Source organism: Chanodichthys erythropterus, chromosome 11 (genome assembly GCF_024489055.1).
Source record: "Chanodichthys erythropterus isolate Z2021 chromosome 11, ASM2448905v1, whole genome shotgun sequence".
Lineage (NCBI taxonomy): Eukaryota > Metazoa > Chordata > Actinopteri > Cypriniformes > Xenocyprididae > Chanodichthys > Chanodichthys erythropterus.
Genome location: NC_090231.1, coordinates 54672778 through 54696049, shown reverse-complemented (window position 1 = coordinate 54696049; position 23272 = coordinate 54672778). Strand labels below are relative to the sequence as shown.

General features: G+C 37.8%; 1 protein-coding gene across 1 annotated transcript; it reads left to right on the top strand.

The window, feature by feature from the left end:
• Window positions 1-5837: 5837 nt before the first annotated feature.
• On the top strand, window positions 5838-22375 carry chrna7a (cholinergic receptor, nicotinic, alpha 7a (neuronal)). The gene is made up of 10 exons (XM_067401433.1): window positions 5838-5892; window positions 7713-7852; window positions 8459-8503; window positions 10122-10231; window positions 10829-10908; window positions 13555-13722; window positions 15673-15867; window positions 18590-18676; window positions 19475-19584; window positions 21839-22375. Exons 1-10 carry the CDS (start codon window positions 5838-5840, stop codon window positions 22373-22375), a joined length of 1527 nt encoding a protein of 508 aa, XP_067257534.1.
• The last annotated feature ends 897 nt before the right edge of the window (window positions 22376-23272 follow it).

Sequence of the window (23272 nt, the reverse complement as noted above, 5' to 3'; positions counted from 1 at the left end):
ACTGACATTCATCTAGGACAAGGAGGTCAAGACCCAGATCCTGGAGGGCCAGTGTCCAGCAGAGTTTAGCTCCAACCCTAAACACACCTGCACTAGCTAATAAAGATCTTCAGGATTACAAAACTGTGTTGAAATCACCCCCCCATACCCTTAAATAGGGCACTATTTGAGGGGACAACCATTTGTAGTCATGTCCAAAACCATAGTGGACGTTATTGAGTGCAGTCATTCAATCCCACAATGCACTGCAATAACGAGTTTACAACTGATGTAAACTCAACGGCTAGAGAATACCCATAATTCACTGTGAGGGACGTGCCAACTGAATTCCCGTGTCTCTCCAGAAGATGGTACCTGCAGCTGAATCATCCATCCATTTTCCAAACCGCTGGTCCAATGTGGCTACAGTGTAATATCATACAGGTATAAATTTCCTTTTAATTGATTATTAAATAGTTTAATATGGTTTATACATGCTATGACAGAGTTCAAGATAAATCTTTTCACTACTGGATCTGCCATTTTGCCAAGTTTCAAATGATTGTTAAACAGCAAACATAAACTATGCAAAAGCGGCAACCCTTCTGACACGCCCAGTGTTCGAATTCACTCACTCGTTTTCATTCACTCCCTCAAGTGGACTATTAGTGGAGTAGTGTAGGGAATAGTGAATGAGGGTATAGGGGTGATTTCGAATACAGCCCAAGAAACTTCCAGGCAGTTGTTTTGGAGCTGGTTGGAGCTAAACTCTGCAGGACAGAGGATATCCAGGAGCAGAGTTTGACACATGTGATCAAGGAGGTTTACCTTTATTGTCCCTTATAGACTAAAACCTGTTGACATGGTTTCTAGCTGGTAGTAGTTTATGTTAGTCTAGCTTGTCTACATGGCTGATTTACTAAACTACAAGCCTGGTAAACCATCTTGTATAGCAACAAAGCTACATACAATTAGCTTGACTAACTTAAAGGTACAATTTGTGATATTTTTTTCCGCTAGAGGTCGCTAGAAGCCTATTCAAAACAAAGGCGTAGTTTGATGACGTAAAGTTTTAGAGTGGAAACTTGGGACATGTGGTCTCCATCTAAAAAAAAAACAAACAAAAAAAAAACATGTGGTCTCCATCTCAACGGACGGTGCAAAAGAATAGGGATTGGAGTCTGGAAGAACTCATGTTCGTGGATGCGATTATTAACGTTACCGTAGTATGAAGCAGAGCGGGACCGAGTGTTGCGGGAGCTGAACGAGGAGCTGGAGCGATTGATCAACACACGCCTCACGAGCAACGGGACTTTTATTATGAACAGTCACCGGCGCCGCTTCCGCTTTTCCGGTCATGAGTTTACGGGAGCTTTACTTGTCGACAGAACCAGCGGCAGATGGTAAACAGTAATTATGTTCCATAAATAATTAACACAATCCACCATAAAACGTGCAAGAAGTAAATAAGGAACTGCTTGAAGCAAGCTAGTGGTTTGCTGGACGCTAGACACTATTTCCGCATTTGTCCACGGCACTGTTGTCATGTGGTTTCTACGTCAGTAAAGGCGGTAACAAAGGTAACTGACGTCATTGACAGGCGACTGCACTGCCCCGTGTCACTGTTTAGAATGGGAATTTTCTCATGATTTACAAGTAGTTGAAAACATTAGAGATATTGTTAGTAATCAGCTGGACAAAATATATAACACTAGCCTAGTGGTTTTTGGATATTTTACTGCAAAAATTTTACAAATTGTACCTTTAAACTGAAAAGTTAATTTTTCTCTTATCTGAACAGCAAGAACTGCTTAGAGGTGCCCGTGGGGTCTGCAGATCTTCAATATCACTGTCAACAGATCCTTTTTCAGGCCCAGGAGCTCATGCTTAAAGGTAAGACAAGACCTTTAGGCACTGTTTACACCTGATATTAAGATGCTTTTGGTCGATAGGATCACAAGTAGACGAGAAAGACACATTCCCATTTACGCTTGGTGTTTTAATCTTTCTCTTTTGTCCACTTTCTACCACTTCTCTCCTGATTTCTTCAAGGGGAGGGTCTATGGGTGGGTTAATGTATGTTCAGATCTTTCGATCTAATGGACAAAATAAGCTTGCAGAAGTTACATATGAACTTGCCCAGAGACCATTGAAATACACAGAGAGCAGCAGCTTTCGTTTCTGCTCTGACAGCTGCAAGACCACGCCGAACGCTGTGAATACGTGTTAGAAATCAGGAATGGTGAGAGAACATTGTACTTTTTCAACTTCAAACCAAACTTGGGTCTTCAGCCAACAAAGTTTAAATCCCATCTGGCTAGAGCGCTTCCCATAATGTTTATGCATTAGCTCAGTAGGCAGAGAGCAGGCATTTTTTTTGCTGTCTGACCACATGAGCCTTTACACTACGAAAGTAATCATGTCGAATGCGTTTTCGACTACCTCTGGAAGTGGTCGAAAGTGGACAAGCTCAAAACGTTTTACACCCCATTTACACCTGTATTTGGCATTGTGATCCGATCGACCAAAACGCATCTTAATACCAGGTGTAAACAGGGCCTTAGATAAATTATGGTTGTGTCAGACTATAAATTTGTGCTCTTTCTTGTGCTGTTCAGAGGAAGTGTCACTTTTTGTAGGTGACGTTATGTTCAATATATGCATTTGCTGATTGAGTACTGTGCTACATGTTTGTCCGAACTGTTTGCATTTTATTTTATACGTATTATCTTGTTATTCTTTTAATTCCTTTTCCTGTTTTTATTTCAGTTTTAATGTATTTTATATCTTTTATGTATCATCTTGTTATTTCTGACCTTTAATGCATTTTAAATATTGCTGTCTGGTTGAAAGAGCTGGGAGAATTAGGAAGAAAGCATTTGTGATTAGGTTAAAATTTGGTAAATTTGGATAAGGGGACAAACCATGGGGAAATTTGAGCTGTGGTGAATGGTTAACAGTCAGGACACTTTCCAAAGGGGAAATTTGAACTGCGTTGCATAGATAAGATAGGAAGGGGGATTAGGGCTGTGTGTTGCAGTTTGAGGTGTCTTGGCAAAAGGGGAGATTGAAACTTTGTTTATCAGTTTGAAGTGCCTTAACAGGTAGCAGTCCTGTCGTGTGAGGAAGATCCGTTTAGATCCACTCTGAAGGACAACAACAACAACAACAAAAAACTCCCTAAGACTTCCTAGCTCATCCATCCAGATAGCAAAATTCTCGGTTTTTACTGTTATTTCTATTCCTTATGTTCTATTTTTATTCTTCTTCTTTATGTAAAGCACTTTGAATTACCATTGTGTATGAAGTGTGCTATACAAATAAAATTGCCTTGCCTTGCCCTGCCAATAATTTGACTGCATGCTCTGATTACACTTCAGACATCTTTACAGAAAGGATTCTCTGTAACTCCCCAAGCTGAAGCTTTTGGATGGTACGGACACTAAAGCACATGTTTATCATTGTGCGAGGACGACGGGGATATGAGAGCGTTCGGGTGTGAAATCACAGAGAATTGAAGTGTAGATTTCATGCAGATATTTGGTGTGTAATGAGCTTGGCCATCTGTCCATCTGCTGAGAATTGATCAAGCATGACGAGATAAAAAAAAAAAGCCTTCATTTCCCCGTGCCTTTGTGGGAGCGGGTAATAATGTATTGGAGTGCACGGATCAAATTTTTCTCTGTTTGGCGGGCACCTGTTAAACACTCTCTCGGTTCTTTGTTAGCGTATAGGTAGCCAGTTAACCAGTTTTTTATTTTGCACTCCAATATCGAGGACCTTGGCTTTCGGGAGCGGCTACACAAGGCTACACCAGGCTCTTCCTCTCACAACACTCTATGCTCACACTCACCAGAGCATTGATCACACACACCTGTTCCTAGGGCGAATGTGAACCAGTCAAGTACTAGTTTTGCTGTTGACAACACTGGCCCTGCCCCAAATGGCAAACTTCATGTGCACTTGCCAACTTGTAGACTTACAATTGTTGCCACATGCACGTTTCCGTTAAGCTAACCGGTATCTTTTGCCGAGCTCACACTGAAGCGCTCCCCACCAGACTTCTACCCGACAGTCAAAGTGGCGTTACGAAATCTTCCAAGGAAGATTGTGAGACCTTAGGGTTCCATTAGGGACTTTAGGGATTACTCAATATGGATTAACAGCCTATCACACAGCATCAGGATATTTCTTAATATTTCTCTGATTGTGTTCATCAGAAAGAAGAAAGTCATAAACACCTAGGATGGCTTGAAGGTGAGTAAAGCTTGGAGTAATTTTCCTTTGAAAGTAAACTAATCTTTTAAGCTGACTTCTTTCTTCACTGCCCTATAGGCAATGACTTTGCAGGCAGTGTTTGCACACAAAGGTACCTCATGAAACTGATTTCGGACAGACTTCTGAGGTTTAATAATCTACAGCAAAATAGAGTGAGCTTTGAAATATTTTGAAATATTTATTTACTACAGTAGCAATTTCACGCTAGAAATGACATCAGAAGTGAAAATCTTTGGTCAAAAACGTACATTTACACACAAACTGACCAGAAACCATCTTTCTTTTTCTAGCTCATCTATCACTAAATGGAATGCATAGGATTGTGGGATATCAAAGGCAGCAAAGGATACATCTATGCTAACAAATTCGTTAAATTATGAGAAAAATATCGTTAAATTTTGAGAACAAATTAGTTAAATTACGAATTTGTTCTCATAATTTAACGACTTTCTTCTCGTAATTTAATGACTTTATTCTCATAATTTAATGAGTTTATCTCAACATTTTATCTCAACTTTTTTCTTGAAATTTAACGAGTTTTTTTCTTGTAATTTAACAAGTTTATTCTCAACATTTATCTTGACTTTTTTCTCGAAATTTAACGAGTTTTTTCTCGAAATTTAACAACTTTAATCTCAAGATGGTTTTATTTTTTTATTATTGCTTGGCCCTAATCCTCTTCCGTATTATTTGACAATAAATGTAAATGTAAAAATATAAATTAATTGTTATTTTTCATTTCATTACATTACAGGTCTAACAAATATGTGGAAGGCATTTCCTTCCCCATTGATGGCAGGTAAATAAATATTGCGATAAATATCGATATCAAATGATATGGGAAAAAAGATATTGTGATCATATCGTCCAGCCCTAGGGGAAACTAGTGTTTCATGTACAATATTTTGGGATTTAAATCATTTAAATCAACTAATGTAGATGATTTAATCATCCAATACATTTGTTTTCAGTGCATAAGACAACCCACTCCATGAAAAACAGTTTTTTCAAAACTGCTATTAATTTCTTTGTTCAAAGCTATTTTTAATAAGCAAAAAGAAAGAAAAAAAATCACAGAAGGCACCTTTCAGAGGTTCTCTTAAAAATCTGTTCTCAATGTGCTGAGCAGCAAGAAGCAGAGCTGAATCCATCAGGCAGGTTGTTCAGTGCAGCGGGGCATTTGCCAAGTCTTACATCTTCCACCCAAATCATGCAGCACCAGGAGCTGTGGGAAGTGAAAGCACAATACCTTAAGGAAACCTCATGTAAGGCATTGCAGTTGCTTTGGAAATCATCATATCATATCATCATTATTGTTTATTTTCTTTTCTATTTGAATATTTAAATTGTATTTGTTTAGTTTTTATTTTGTTTTTTTTTTATGTTTTTTTTTTTCTCATGAGAGAGAGAGAGACTATAATAATGTATGCTGGAGGGGGCGGAGCATATAGTGCCCTTTTGTTGATGATGCTGCAAGAGACTGTACTCACTTCTGCCTGTGGGATGCCGAGAGAGACTCTTTACCACAAACCTACATCACATAGAGCTAATCATTTCTGCAAATGTATTTTTATAGGAACATGGGAATTTGGGAATATACTCTTTATTTTACCACCACAACCTGCCTATGGAGTGGTAAGAAACCTAATTTGATTATGCAATACCTGTGAGCTTTGTGCAGTAATTGGCTCTATTGAAGTCAAAATGTTCGATAATAGTTATGCTTACTTGTAAGAATTCAGTGTTGCATGTCTGCTGGATTACACAATTTCAACTGTGACATCACATGAATTTGATGTTTTGGTTTGGGGCTTGTTTATACGAGGATACAGGCCAGAATGGCAATAAGGGTTAATAGGTTAGGACGATATAACTGGGTCTGATCAGATGTAAGGTCATGGCTTTATGTTGGCAGTTCATTTGCAGGTTTATGTGCTGTATATAACGTGGCTTTAAGTTAGTTTATCTTAATTTTTCTAATTGCTGTGGCTTGTATATTTAAGGTCTCATTCTGTTACCACTAATTAGTTTTTCAGAAAGTCTTTGAGTGCACTTCCATTAGTGCCCCTGAATATGTGGTTACACTGGATGCTTTGTCTTTGTGCACAATATGTCTCTGATACTAGTGAGACCAGCTCTCTCATTTCTTTCTTTGACACTCATGAATAAAAAGTGCATCTTGGAATAAAGAAAAAGAATGACGTAAGGATGTCCTCAGTGGAATTAGATTATGAATGGATGTGATCTTAAGGGAATTACACTGGGAGAAAGATCTCATTTATTGTACAGCTAGATGAGAGAGGGCGGTGACTGAACTTTGGGAAAGGAGCTAGAGTTTAGAAAGCTAGTTTAGAACAAGTACTTAACCCTCTGTTCGCATGTTGGTCAAAAATGACCGATATATATATATATATATATATTATTTCAATTAAATGATTGTACTATATTTAAGTGTTATGTTTTTAATTAATATTTTGTATTTTAGTGGATTCGGTGATACTAAATTATATTCATGCAGTAGTTATAATCCATTTATTCAATTTTTGAGCATGGACCTGAAAATGAAATTTCCAGCTTAAACTGATGTAAATCTTGAAAGCTTTAAGGTTTGGTCTCCTTTTAAAGAAAACACTTGGCAGATTACTGCTGAAGTAAAAAAAAAAAGTGAACTTAAAAAAAGTTATAAAACTTTTATCTTTATTGTTATCAAAAATACCATTTTCCGATATGATATGAAATATATATATTTTCCAAAACATGTTTTACTATCAAACTGTGAGAAAAATCAAAGCCATAAATCTAAACAAGTTGTGTTCCAAATTTGAGGTTGTTATCTCAAAAAATGAGCTTTCAGTAAGATTTTGTTTCGGTGCAGTACCAAACGTTTCCAATAGATGAAATTCGTCTCCCATTCATTTCCAATGGTGTCATTTTTGACCATGAACAATACAAGTGTGACTATTTTATTTTTTCTTTCTTTTGTGTTCACACACCAAGTGGCAAAATCTTTACTTTAGTTTCGTACCATTCCGAGTAAGAAAAAAAAAAAAGTACAATTTACAAACAGCGCCAGAAGGTTAATCATCTTTAACATAATATCTTGATGAGGTTTATCAAAGTTCTCTGGAAAGAGCACAATGCTGTTCGCTGTCCAAATCTGTGAAATGTAAAACAAAAATACAGGAAGTTAGATGCATACTTAGGGGAAAGTGCTTGAGTCCAATCAGTCTAATCAGACTTCCTACTGGAGATTTAATCACTGAAACCCAGCAGAAAAGCTTTGAGAGTTTCAGATCAATACACGTACCTCCAAATGAGCTTGAGCAGCTGCCTGTGCTGATGTGCAAGCGTTCTCTTGAATATCTCATTCACTTCACGCTGCAAACCTCTTCTGAAAGCAGTTAGCATTGAAGGTGAATCTCTGCAACCGTGACACATTGTTCATTCTCCGGCAGTGTCACTTCAGGGAGAGCATCAGAGGAGACTCTACAGAGACCTGATGAAAGACTATAACCCGCTGGAGAGACCTGTGTTTAATGACACACAATCACTCACTGTGTATTTCACCTTCAGTCTCATGCAGATTATGGATGTGGTAAGTTTATTCATTCAGTAATAAGAGATGGGACACTGAATATTCCCATTGTTCATGTGACCATGAATGATGCTTTAGGATAATCCAAGTAAATTTGTTCCGTTACACCATATCATGTGTCTTGTTCACAAAATCTGGCACTTATAATGTTGAATTGTTCAGAACATTTCCCCATCAATGCTACGTTGAATTTTACACTCATTAAAATGCAGCTGTGAGGGATAGATGTACAAAGTCATTAATTACTCACCAACCCGTAAGACTTTTGTTCATTTTTGAACACAAATGAAGATCTTTTTAATGAAATCTGAACCATTTCTGTCCCTCCATTGACAGTCTTTACTTCATTCTTCATAGTCTATATAACATATTTCATTTTTAGGTGAACTAACCCTTTAAAACATTTAAAATTTAATCTGTAATACATTTTTATTTAATTGTTGTTAACATGCAATTAAGTGTCCATAAACATTACATCGACTTCGCACTTTTGAAGTATATTATTTCAGTAAAAAGTATGCAAAAGTGTACTCTTGTGTCTTAAGAGTTAAGACTATGTAAAATATGATTTATTTATAAAAGTGCATCTTTGTCCATCTACTACAGGATGAGAAGAATCAAGTACTTACAACCAACATCTGGTTACAGCTGGTAAGACATTAACATTCACCGTCAAGTCAAGTCAAATTTATGTGTATAGCGCATTTCACAATGCACATTGTTTCAAAGCAGCTTTACAGAAAGTAATTGTAATATTCATAATATCTTAATGCCTTATAGTCACATTTAGCAGATTACAGTTGGGTGATAATACTTAACATTTTGTGATGATACAAGTAATCAAGCTGTTGAGATTTGCTATTTGGTATATATTTCTTTACGTGATTATACTCTATGTATGTAGATATACTTGATATATACACCAATCAGGCATAACATTATGAGCACCTTCCTAATATTGTGTTGGTCCCCCTTTTGCTGCTAAAACAGCCCTGACCCGTTGAGGCATGGACTCCTCTAGACCCCTGAAGGTGTGCTGTGGTATCTGACACCAAGATGTTAGCAGCAGATCCTTTAAGTCCTGTAAGATGTGAGGTGGAGCCTCCATGGATCGGACTTGTTTGTTCAGCACATCCCACAGATGCTCGATTGGATTGAGATCTGGGGAATTTGGAGGCCAAGTCAACACCTCAAACTCGTTGTTGTGCTCCTCAAACCATTCCTGAACCATTTTTGCATTGTGTCAGGGCGCAGTATCCTGCTGAAAGAGGCCACAGCCGCCAGGGAATACCGTTTCCCTGAAAGGGTGTACATGGTCTGCAACCCAAGGTTTCCCAGCAGAACATTGCCCAAAGCATCACACTGCCTCTGCCGGCTTGCCTTCTTCTTATAGTGCATCCTGGTGTCATGTGTTCTCCAGGTAAGCGACACACTCGCACCCGGCCATCCATGTGATGTAAAAAAAAAAACGGGATTCATCAGACCAGGCCACCTTCTTCCATTGCTCCGTGGTCCAGTGCCTATGTGTCCACTGTTGGCTCTTTCGGCGGTGGACAGGGGTCAGCATGGGCATCCTGACTGATCTGCGGCTATGCAGCTCCATACGCAACAAACTGATGCTCTGTGTATTCTGACACCTTTCTATCAGAACCAGCATTAACTTCTTGAGCAATTTGAGCTACAGTATCTCGTCTGTTGGATCCGACCACACGGGCCAGCCTTCGCTCCCCACGTGCATCATTGAGCCTTGTCCGCCCATGACCCTGTCTCCGGTTCAACATTGTTCCTTCCTTGGACCACTTTTGATAGATACTGACCACTGCAGACCAGGAACACCCCACAAGAGCTGCAGTTTTGGAGATGCTCTGACCCAGCTAGACGCCATCACAATTTGGCCCTCGCTCAAATCCTTACACTTGCCCATTTTTCTTCTAACACATCAACTTTGAGGACAAAATGTTCACTTGCTGCCTAATATATCCCACCCACTAACAGGTGCCGTGATGAAGAGATGATCAGTGTGATTCTCTTCACCTGTCAGTGCTCATAATGTCATGCCTGATCGGTGTATATCTACATATATATAATCTACAGTTTTTATTAACTTATTAACTGTTTTTGAAGATCTATGCGGTCTATCCATATAAACTGTGTCTAAATTACATTTCTTTGACTTTGCTTCATAAAATAATTATCACAATTTATACATTATAATTCATAAATTTTTAAGCATACATTTCCATGTTGTTCCTGATTCTCTTTATTTTAGTACTGGTATGACTACTATCTTCAGTGGAACTCCTCTGAATATCCTGGAGTGACGAGTGTAAGATTCCCTGACAGTCAGATCTGGAAGCCTGACATCTTACTTTATAACAGGTTTGTTCTTCACTAAGGGGTTCCAAACGCTTTCCCTGTGTAAATCCTGTTCATGAAGGATTTCTTGAAGGGTGCTAAATTGCCTGGAAAGAAGTGCTGGTAACAGAGATTGGACACTGAGTTTGCACTGTCATGGAAAACAAAGGTTTGGCCTCATTTATCCCTGTCTACTGGAAAAGAAGTATAGATGGTATAGAATTTGCTTCAAGTGAATCTGCCAGAAAAAAATGCAGAATTCGCCTCTGCATTGAGGTCAAACAAATCAGGTCAGTGAATCACTACATGGAAACTAAAATGGAATCAAATGAAACCACTGGTGCAGAGTAGCAATTTCATTTTTTTTTATTTATTGTTTGTATTGGCCAGGCAGCCTGGACAATCGTGGTATTTTCTGAGACTGAACTCTTTATTCTTGAACATGCCTCCATTATCTGAATGAGAATTCATTTAGACAAACACATTTACGAAATTGAACATGGAGCCATTTTAATTTGACTGTTTCCTTTTAGTGGTGTAAAATAATGCATTCCATTTGTATTGAACTAATCAGAAGTGTTTCTCTGAGATGTTCATAAATCACTGTTGTGTTCTCCACAGTGCTGATGAAAGGTTTGATGCCACATTTCATACTAATGTGCTGGTGAACTCCTCCGGTGCCTGCCAATACCTTCCACCAGGTACTTTTCACTGTTTATGGTGCCTCAAGTGATTTTTCCCACTTGGTCTATATTTTTTTTTTTTATTCTACAACGGTTGGATTGCTGTGGTGGAAGGCCATTTAAAGCTCAGATGGGTGTGTTCACACTTGTAGTTTGGTTCTCTTGGTTCTTTTGGTCTGGACCAAAAAAGAAAATGATAGGCTACATTTTGTTCTTTTACAGCTTTTATGGTGCATGTTTTGTTATGGAACTTACTGAACATCCAAACAATGCTGTGTGCTGGGCTAAATGTGTTCGTATTATGGTATTTTTACCAGTTGAGAACACATAAAATGTGTAAAGGAGTAATAACTGTGGCAGGAATTCCTCTGTCACACACAAACAAAGATCTGCTGCAAGGAGACACAGTTCAAACGCCTGCACCGAACTGTAAAGCAGTAAGTATACTTTGTTTTTTTACACATACGCTATGCAAAGCATACTTCATTTAACTTGCGTTTGACGCATGCGCAGTTTTAAGCAATTTCTCGCTATGAGTTACAACCCACGTAAACATCATTGTATTCTTTCATGCTAGATTTGTACAAATGAGGATACTTTCTAACCTCCTCACACAATCTCTGGTCTATGTAGGCCTCCATTGTCACTGTAGCTTGCACGTGTTCTGATCGGTTGTGTTTATGCAGTTTTTCTTTGACTACCTTGTGAATCGACATCCCCAAGGCACGGTTGCCACCTTGTGGATAAAATAATTACTGGAAAAAGAATGTGCGGTTACAAAAAACATATAGTACGTACATACTATTCTTATGATGAAATTCGCGCCACGTGCACTGTACGCTGACCCTCACGTATGGTGCTTTCATGTTTCAGTCGAACCGCACCAGAGTTCAATTGTTTTGTGTCCACCAGGGTTGGGATTGCAGTGTTCACAGTTCACAAATGAACCATATTAACAGAGCATTCGTTTTAGGGTGTGTTCAACCTTGGCAGGTTTGGTTTGATAAAACGAACTCTAGTGCGATTGCTCTGTTAGTTCGGTTCATTTGAATAAATGTGAACACTGCCATCCAAACCCAGGTGTGCAATAAACAAGTGAGCTGAAAAGGTGGGTCTCGCTCCGCTTCCAAACTCTGGAGCAGTTCGACTGAAATATGAACGCAACATGGAACAAAAACATGTAAACCAACCAAAAACAGGATGTGATGTCATAGGATGCGACCCTAAAAAGGACAGAATGCTCAAGCGTACCTGGTTCTTCTTGCATAGTCGCGATGTTGCCCAGTTTGGTTCAGGCGTCTGAACAACGTCTCCTTGCAGCATATCTTTGTTTGTGTGTGACAGAGGAATTCCTGCCACTTTTTTGACTCCTTTACACATTTCATATGTTTTTTACAAGTTCTAAGCACGTCAAAATACCATCATATGTAACAGCAAGTGCATTTAGTCCAGGACACAGCATTGTTTTGGATGCTCGATAAGTTTAATCACAAAATATGCGTCATAAAAGACATATTTATTTATTTAATTTTTGTATCTTTAGGTTTGGTGTTAAAAATGACAGTGTGAATGCTAAGTGAATCAGGACTAAATATATTATTTTCTTTTTTGGTCTGGACCAAAAGAACCAAGAGAACCAAATCGAGCCCCAGAGTTGGTTTTAATCTATCCAAACCTGCCAAGTGTGAACACACTAAAGTATAAACTCTATAAAGTCACATTTACAAGACATAAAGTTACAATTACCTGGCAGAAACACATCACTACTCATTTAATCTTGATAAGCTCAATATTATAAGACACATTTTTTTGCTGTGGAAATAAAATTTAGATTGGTAACAATTAATTATGTGTGAGAAATAGGATATTTATGCAACGGTGTCACAAACCAGAATCAATAAGTGTCAGTGAAATAAAATCTTGTGCAGCACAACAACATGAACCAAAAACGTTAGTGCACCTTTTAATTCATTTCTTTTCTGCAAAAAATCAGCAAGTATATGGAAAGCTAAAGTTGTTACTTATATTTTTAGTTTAAAGAGTTGTCTCATTGATAAACTATCAGATGTGAATGGAGATCTGCCTGTGCGGCATTTGCCCCCACTGAATCCTTTACTTTTCTCCTCTTGTTTCTTGCTGTGAAAGCTGAAGCAGGCTCTGTCCTGAGATAAACATTTGATTCATGAGCAGATGTAGTCCTGGCAGTGAGTTTGCAGTAAATTCTCTATGTGGTGACATTGAAAAGATTGCCTCCTCTTGAACCTCCATAAAGCTTTGTCAGATGCCTACTTATGCTTTATGGCAATGAAAGAACATGGATGGAAGATGATGTACTGAACCATCCATGCTAAACTAAATTACATGTCTTTACTGGGACCTTGAATGTATGTTGTGGCAGTCTTCTAATTGAACAGTTCCCCAGATGTTCATTTTCATCAACGTTATGGTTCATATAGATCAAATTTTCACATTTTTGCATGAGATTGTTATTTACAATAATATTCCTACCATTGCAGTAATAATAATGTTGATCAATGATATGCATTTTTATTATAGTTTTTACTATTATGGCTATAAGGTGCTCTCAGATGTGCTGCGGGAAGATGTTTTATTACCCTGCAATGAAAATGTTCCACAGCAGTGAGCTCACATATATGTTCACAGGGATATTCAAAAGCACCTGCCACATCGATGTTCGCTGGTTCCCCTTTGATCTTCAGAGGTGTGATTTGAAATTTGGCTCCTGGACGTATGGGGGATGGTCTCTGGACCTGCAGATGATTGATGCTGACATCACAGGATATATCGCTAATGGAGAGTGGGACCTTGTGGGTAAGGTGATATACTTATTAAATATATATATATATATTTAATAGAACAGAAATTTCTCTTACAGATTTTATCAGTATTTTATTGTTTTCATTGCTTACAGTATTTTAGCCTTCCCTTGTGAAAAAGTGCACTTAAAATCTTAAAAGTATATTTTTTCCCCCCAAAACTATACCTGTAGATAATATTAATGAAACAAAAGGCTAGTTAAGTGTACTTAAAGGATTAGTTCACTTTCAAATAAACTTTTCCTGATAATTTACTCACCCCCATTTCATCCAAGATGTTCATGTCTTTCTTTTCGTCAGTCGAAAAGAAATTAAGGTTTTTGATGAAAACATTCCAGGATTATTCTCCTTATAGTGGACTTCAATGGAGCCCAAACGGTTGAAGGTCAAAATTAGTGCAGCTTCAAAGGGCTTTAAACTATACCAGACGAGGAATAAGGGTCTTATCTAGCGAAACGCTCAGTCATTTTCGAAAGAAATACAACTGTATATACTTCATATAAACAAACGTTCGCCTTCTAAGTGCCTCCGGCAAAACCGTATTTCTGTATTCTCCAAAAAGTTTACGCTGTATGTCCTACGCCTTCCCTATTCTACTTATGGAACGAACGCGGCACCAGTTACATTTTTTCCGTAAGTAGAATAGGGAAGGCGTAGGACATACAGTGTAAACTTTTTGGAGAATACAGAAATGCGGTTTTGCCGGAGGCACTTAGAAGGCGAACGTTTGTTTATATGAAGTATATACAGTTGTATTTCTTTCGAAAATGACTGAGCGTTTCGCTAGATAAGACCCTTATTCCTCGTCTGGTATCGTTTAAAGCCCTTTGAAGCTGCACTGAAACTGTAATTTTGACCTTCAACCATCTGGAGGCCATTGAAATTTTATTTAAAAGTGAACTAATCCTTTAAAGAGACCACACTTTTGACTGTTTCTTTTAAAAATGCACTTTTATAACTAAAATTTTTACTTTAAAATACATTTTGTTTAAAGAAGCTTGACACTTTCTTGATGTGTTTACTGAAGTACTTGATTAAAATTCTCAACTGTAGTGTTATTTGATATTACATTTGAATGAATTTATTTAAATGTATTTAAATTTTAAATAAAAATGACATTAAAGTATATCTTAATTATCATAAAAGCTTGTCAGTACATTCAGCAGTACACTTTAAACATATTTCAAAGACAATAGAATTATGAAATTACATATAAAGATTTCAGCTGCATTTAATATAAATTTAAACTATAATATATTTTCATGCATTTAAGTGTCCAAAAACAACACGTTCAGTTTAAAGTACATTTCAGTAATAAGTACTCTTTTTAAAAGTTTGCTAAAGTTTACTTCTTTTTCACAAGGGTTATCAAGCTCAGTAGTATGGAAGCTTGTTATAAAAAATAAAAAAGGTATAATTGCAGCTTTTTATCATGCAATTTTAACTATTTTTTCTCAGAATTGCATGATATAAACTCGCAATTACGAGTTATAAAGTCAGAATTGCGACTTTATATCAGTTTTTTTTTTTTTTTACCTCAGAAATGGACTTTATATCTCACAATTCTGAGAAAAGAAGTCAGAATTTCCAGTTTGCATCTCACAATTCTGAAATTATAACTCGCAATTGTGAGAAAAAAAGTCAGAATTGTGAGATAAAAAGTCGCAATTACCTTTTCAATTTTTATTTAGTGGTGGAAACAAGCTTCCATAACAATAGTTCAACTGTTATGGGGAAAAAAAATCCCAGTGATCTGTTTTTGTTTAACTCTGACAGCATTGCATTTGCTAATTGCGATATTAATGGCGAAAATAAGCATTTTTGCACTGATCTTCAACCTTGTGACAGTCAACCCATGACTGTAAGGTGAATGTACAGTAACAGGTGTGATTGGTCATTTCACAAAACATTCCCTTTATAAGGTTTCCAATAATATGTACTGTAGAGGTTCCAGGTCGAAGGAATGAGAGATTCTATGACTGCTGCAAGGAGCCGTACCCAGATGTGACTTTCACTGTGGTGATGCGGAGACGGACGCTATACTACGGTCTTAATCTGCTTATTCCCTGTGTGCTCATCTCTACTCTGGCTCTGCTCGTCTTCCTGTTGCCTGCTGACTCAGGCGAGAAGATCTCTCTTGGTGAGCTACACACTGAATGTCATTTTAAAATGTTAATGTGCACTTTACTTGAATTTTTGGGAAGGAAAAACTGTTTCTACCTTCCACTCCTTTTGAGAAACCACCAAGACATTATCTGCTTTTCCACCGTCAAGCCAAACCATTGTCATTGCTTAAAGGAATAGTTCACCCAAAAATGAAAATTACCCCATGATTTACTCACTCTCAAGCCATCCTAGGTGTATATGACTTAAATCTTTCAGAAGAATACAATCTGAGTTATATTAAATAATGTCCTGGTTCTTCAATGCTTCATAATGGCAGTGAATAGAGGATGAGATTTTGAAGCCAAAAAAGGTGTATCCATCCATCATAAAAGTACTCCAGACGGCTCCGGGGGGTTAATAAAGGCCTTCTGAAGCAAAGCGATGGGTTTGTGTAAGAAAAATATAGATGTTTAAATGTTTAAATACTAAAATAACTAGCTTCCAGTAAGGGCTGTACGCAAGTTGACTTGTGCCACAAGAATAACCCCTGACACGATGTTTGACGCAGGAGTATCATAAGCTTTGACGGCTCTCGCTGTTCAAACAAATGAGGCTGTGCAACAAACTCAAGCTCCTCTTTTCTTATATCGAAATCCTCAGAAATTTCTCTTTAAAAATTCCCATTTTAGACTTCTAATTTGTGACCGGTGTTTTGCTTTGCTCTATCCTCTGCGCTTCTGTGTTCGTCAGTGCGCCATGCGTCGGGTCAGAGGTCACTGTTTCGCTGTAAATTGTAAATTGTCTGCCGGAAGCTAGTTATTTTAGTTTTTAAAGTTTTAAATATGGATATTTAATGCATCACTTTGCTTCAGAAGGCCTTTATTAACCCCTCAAAGCTGTGTTGATATCTTTTATGATGGATGGATGCACTTTTTGGGCTTCAAAATCTCATCCTCTATTTACTGCCATTATAAAGCTTGGATATTATTTAATATAACTCTGATTGTGTTCTTCTGAAAGAAGAAAGTCATGTACACCTAGGATGGCTTGAGGATGAGTAAATCATGGGGTAATTTTCCTGTTGGGTGAACTATCTCTGTAACTGTTTCATTCGGTTCCATATGGTTTCAATTTCCACTGTGGTTCTGATAATGGATTCCGCTTTTGAATGTAATACAAATCTGTCAGTTGTTGCCTTGATAATGAGTTTACAGATGGTATGAGATGTAAATAGACTCTGTGTTATGAAGGATGATCATATATATATATATTTTTTTTCATTTCACTCATATACTGCGCTTGGCCAACTACAGAGAAATTGGTAGCCAGGCAAGAGACAAGTGACCAACTCTGAGCTGCAACGTCACCACACGCATTCTAGAATTCCAGGCCAAGCTCAAGTGGAAATATAACTGGAAACATTCCTCACCGTTCTTTGAACTGTTTGGCCTAACAGTGGAAAAGCGCCTTTTGAAAGAAGTGAAACACTTCACCTTTAAAAGGGGTTTATTATGGGAGCCTCTCATACTCTCGTACTCTTGTACTGCTGTAAATGGAAGTGCATAAATGTCACATTTGCCATTTTAAAAATAATTAATTTTATTTCTCACACTTTTTTGCTGACTTAGTGAAATATTCACATTTAAACCAACATCATATGAAATTCATTTTGGCACAGGCGGCACACGATTTATGTCGGCATCCCTGTAAGCTACCGTAAGTGGCGTGTAGTGAGATTGATGGCTTACCAAAGATCACTTCAGTGATTAATGCAGTTGGAGAGCTTTGAAGGCTAAACGCCTCAATTTATCTGGCCTGCTGGATTTATTTTAGAGGATGCTGTCGCACCGAGTAAGGGAGCGCTCTGGAAGAGACTGAAACCACCGCAGAACAATTTTTTTTTTTTTTTTTTTTTTTTTTCATTTTGTCATTCGTAAATGGTATTAGTGTGGTGAGGCTGCCAACATTACTTTCCACCGAGTGAGTCATTGGCCGTTGCTCTGTGAGTTACTCAAGATCAATACTCTAAATACCAGCAGTTAGCCGACTGTGTATGATACAGTACTTTTAAGTTTCACCTTATATAGCTCTGCTTATTTTCTGATCCTATTAGGGCACTCAATTATGTATTTTGCATTCTCTTGGATCATCTTGACAGTAGCTACAGTATACTGGGGATAGTTGCTAGTTTATTTTACTCCAATTGAATTTCTCAAAGTGACAGTTACTGTATGAAACACATATGTATATACATACTGTACATATTTATAGTTCAGTGAAACTCTAGATGGCACAGGCTGAAAATCTGCAAGCAGTCACACAATTACTATAGGGCACAAGCTGATTGTCCTCTGCTAATTCTCCAGCCAACTTGCTCGTCATTTGAATAGTCTGGTTCAGTGTTGCTGGTGCTGCAGTGCTACAAGACCCTCCACCTCCCCAGCTCCACCTGCCTAGATCTGCTATGGGATTTACATATGCCTATTAATGCAACAGTATCATATCTTGCATGTTCACAGCAGCTTGTCTGTATCTTTTGGCAGTAGCAGCAAGTCCATACTTGTCTATGTCCATATGTGTAGCAGATTTAGTCCGCCAAGACCAAATACATTAACATATCTAATTACATGCTAAAACTATTCAGGGTTACCACAAGCCCAAGTTTCCTCTCTTTATCTGTCTTCAGTGTTGTGATTTCATTTGAAAACTGTCACAGTGTTGGAGGGGGAATAAAATATTTATTTTTTGTTTGTCAGGGATCACAGTCCTGCTCTCATTGACAGTTTTCATGCTTCTGGTAGCAGAGATAATGCCGGCGACATCAGACTCTGTACCCTTAATAGGTGAGTCCAATTTGTAATGATGATTTGTGATCAAATAGTTTTGTACTTTCTAATAATTTATTTGGTTAAACCACTTTGCAAAACCTTTACTGATCACTGTAAAGGAAAGCTTTTGTATAGAAGTAAAACTGAGTTTGAAGCTATATCTGTATAACATTCAGGAACACTTTTATGCGATGATTCAAATGACCAATTTGAACCAGTTCATTGGTTTATTGAGATGGGTTGTATCAATCTGTTGAAATAAACTTCACAATGTTACTGACCTGCCATATAAGGCTAAAATATCTGAAACACTTGTTAAAAAGAAGTGCACTTCAAATCTTAACTACTTGCAGATAATGTAATATTAACCAAATAAAAGGCCAATTAAGTGTACTTAAAGAGTACACTCTAATGACTGTTTCTTAACACACTTTTAAAAAGTACACTGTATAATGTCTACATTTTACCTTAAAATACATTTTAAATTGTTTTAATAATCTTTTGTCATGTTTAAAGGTACTAAACTAACACACTAAATCATGTTAAGTATTTGACTTTGACATTTAAAGTTTTAAATGAACTAAATTGCAACTTAGCTTAAATTTAAGTAATTTCATAATCAATTAATTTTGCAAGACTATTTTCCATTTATTTTTGTTTTGGCTTTGAAACCATCTGTATTGTATAAAGTATAATAAAAAATAAATGTAACTTGACGACAGTGTCTGAAACATTTTTTTATTTTTTTTTATTTTTATCTTTAGTAGGTTTTTCTCTAGTTTGTTCATGTAATTCTCTCTATCCTCTGATTAGCTCAGTATTTCGCCACCACCATGGTGATTGTTGGACTGTCTGTGATAGCCACAGTCTGGGTATTACAATACCACTACCATGATCCTGATGGAGGAAAAATGCCAAAATGGGTGAGGCTCTTGTTCTTGCTTCTATTTCTATTTGACGTATAAACCCATCTGATTGAATTTAGTAGTTTTATGTTTACTTCCATGTTTGTGTTTGGAAAACAGTGGTATATACAGGTTTCGTACACAAATCTACCAATAATTTTCCTTGACTTTTTCATGACACTTGAGGCAAATATTCATGTCCTAATGTTCGGTTTTTATGTATACATGTAAACTAAGAATAAAATGTCATTTTCTTTACACTTTAAAAAAAAACAAAAAAAACAATTCTCACCTAAATTCTAAATATTTTCTCACTCTTTGTATTCGTGTTTTACAATGGGGTATTTTTTTTTTGCAAAAGCTTACAGACAGCACAAGTAAGCTTGATTTACAAGCAGTAGTACAAATATGTACAAATTAAATATGTATGTAGAAATTAAAGTTCTTTTAGGTGGGCCTAACAGTAGTATTCAGGTACAGAAATACTACAGCAATTGAATAATCAAATGAAAAATAACACTGGAAAGTCTTCACTGTATATTAAAAAATGTAAATTCACTATAAATTGAAAACAGATTAATCCTTAAAGTTACAAAAGTTATTCATTCAAGAGCAGTGAGTGATTTTCTCTTTGTCTTTTGTTGATTGATTACCATTAATGACACAGATGGCAGCATGATTTTTAGGCTGCTGTCACTTTAAGAGCGAATGCATGGATCCAAGGCCCTGTTTACACCTGGTATTAAGATTTTGGTTGATTGAATCACAAGTGGACGGCGCTAAATACAAGTGTAAACATGGTTTAAAACATTTTGAGCTTGTCCACTTTTGACCGCTTCCGGAGGTAGTTGAGAACACATTCGACAGGATTACTTTCGTAGTGTAACTGCTCATGTGGTCGAATGTGTTCGGACAGCCTCAAAACCGTCTACTCTACATCTACTGACCTAATGTGCAAACATTAAGGGAAGCATGCTAGCCAGATGGGATTTAAACTTTGTCGACTGAAGACCCAAGTTTGGTTTGAAGATGAAAAATGTACCAAGCACAATGTTCTCTCAACGTTCCTGATTTCTAACGCGCATTCACAGCGCTCGGCGTGGACTTGCAGCTGTCAGAGCAGAGACGAAAGCTGATGCCCCATGTTTTTCCGTCACTTCTGGGCACATTCATATGAGCTTATTTTATCCATTAGATTAAAAGATCTGAAAAAAAAAAAAACAACAAAACAAAAAAAACTTACATTTACCAACCCCAAAAACCCTCCCCACAGAGAAATCAGGACAGAAGTGTTTGAAAGTGGAGATGAATTAAAACAGCAGGTGTAAACAAGAATGCATCTCCATCCACCACTTGTGATCCGATCGACCAAAACGCATCTTAATACCAGGTGGAGACAGGGCCTAATATACTATTATACACGTTTTCTCTCTCAACTGTTTACGTTCACTTAAAGGTGCTAAAGAGGATGTTTTGTTTTATACATTTTTGCAATATTACTTGAAACTGTCTTTACTAACTGATAAAAGACTATTTATTAGGTGCACTGAAAGGAATAATATTTATATACATCATCTGTGCACGAGGTAGGGCCTTAAAAACATCAGCCAATCGTTTACATGATCATCGCGTAAACAATTGGCCCTCTGGCTTGTCAATCACTGCCGTGACGTTCCTTGTGAGAGACGAGCGCGGCTGCGCGCTCCAGTAACTTTCCACACTCCACAGGCGCCGCATGCAATGTTTTTGTCCGGAGACAGGAGTAACAACTGAAGATTATGAGTTACCTGCGGTTAGTCCGACATAATGAATCCACTAACACGACACAGCGAATGCACTTTGGTAAACACTCGTGTTCCAATACTCGTGCACGAGTTTTAGAGGCATTCCCTCAAAATGAGCTGTGAAGGAGGGGGGTTGTTCTTACGCATGCGCTCATTTCAAAAACTCACTAACAGTCTTTGGTTTCTCAGTCAACGAAAAGATCCTCTTTAGCACCTTTAAGTCATAATTGACTTTGTTAATGAGGATACTTAAGAAGACCTAAAAAGACTTGCAAAAGATAAACTGATGCAAAACTGGCCCAAGTGACAATTTTGTCAAATGTCCAGAAAGCGTGCAGCTCGCTTGTAGTGCAGCCATTTGTGTTTCATAAGAGAGGGAAAGCAAGGGAGAGAGAAGACAAAATCAGGCCTGGAAATTGCTATTTTAAAACTCCACGACTTTTCATGAACATACAAACCCTGTATTTAACAGTCAATTTTCCCATTAGACCCGTGTGGTGCTGTTGAACTGGTGCGCCTGGTTCCTGAGGATGAAGAGGCCCGGTGAGGACAGAGTTCGCTCAGCTTGTCACAATAAGCAGCCGCGCAGCAGCTTCTCCAGCGTGGATCTGAACATCAGCACTGGAGCCGCACAGTCCACCAATGGAAACCTGCTGTACATCGGCTTCCGTGGAATGGACACTATTCACTACGCCACTTCACCAGATTCAGGGGTGATCTGCAGCCGGCTCGTCGGCGCAGGTGAGGAGGATGTGTTGCTCCCTGGGGCTCAGGCGTCTTCCGTTAGTAGCGGCCCTGGCGAAACTGACATCTCCAAAATCTTAGATGAAGTTCGGTACATTGCCAAACGCTTCCGGGACCAAGACGAGGAAGAGACTTTGTGTAATGAGTGGAAGTTTGCAGCATCTGTTATCGACCGTCTTTGTCTCATGGCCTTTTCCCTGTTCACCATTCTCTGCACCATCGGTATCTTAATGTCTGCCCCGAACTTCGTAGAGGCCATATCTAAAGATTTCTTCACCTGAGGCCTAGGCTCTATTGCAGTTATTTTTACTTCTCAGAGCCTCTTAAGTGTGTAACAGTATATTTCTTTTATAGATTAACTCTCTAAAGTTTGACATGAAGGAAATAGTTCACCCAAAAGTGAAAACTGACTGGTTGTATTTGTATGGTAAAGAGCAGCATGAACATTCTGCTCAACATCTCCTTGTATATTTCACGCAACAAAGAAAAGAAAAATTATTAATGAAATGATGAACTGTTCCTTCTAGACTGGTCTCAAGAGATATTTTTACGTGTTTGTGTAGTAGTGGCTCTATAAATTAATGTATTATTTTAGTGTGGACGAGAGGCAAGACTGTAGCCTTAAATGCACTTTATAAAAGCTTATTTTTTGTTTCTGGTTGTTAAGTTTAACTATTTGCTTCACAAAATCAACATGCATCTATGAGTTTCTGTATTGTTGTATCTGCATCCTGATTCATCTTTAGTAATCACTGCTGTTTTTATATCTTCATGTACATGTCATTATTCCAGTATACTGGTGAATCAGTCCATGTATGTGATGATATGAAGGTGGAGATTTCTAAATATTTTTCTTTCAAAATATTGTACAGTATAATGACAAATAAACATATTTTTGTAGGTTGAATCTGTTTCTGGGTTGTCTCTCTCTCTATTGTCTTTCCGTCTAACTTTGTTCTCATATTGTTTGGTGTCTATATAGCGAGTAATGCCTCCATCTGGTGGCTGGTACGGTGGCCGAGAGAGCTCAACGCGCTGCAAATGAAGAAAACACCAGCAAATAAAGAAAACACCTTCATCAGTTTGACACCACATGCGCTGCAAACTCCACAACACTTACAAAAAGACAAACGCGCTGCAAACTCCACAACACTTACAAAAAGACAAACGCGCTGCAA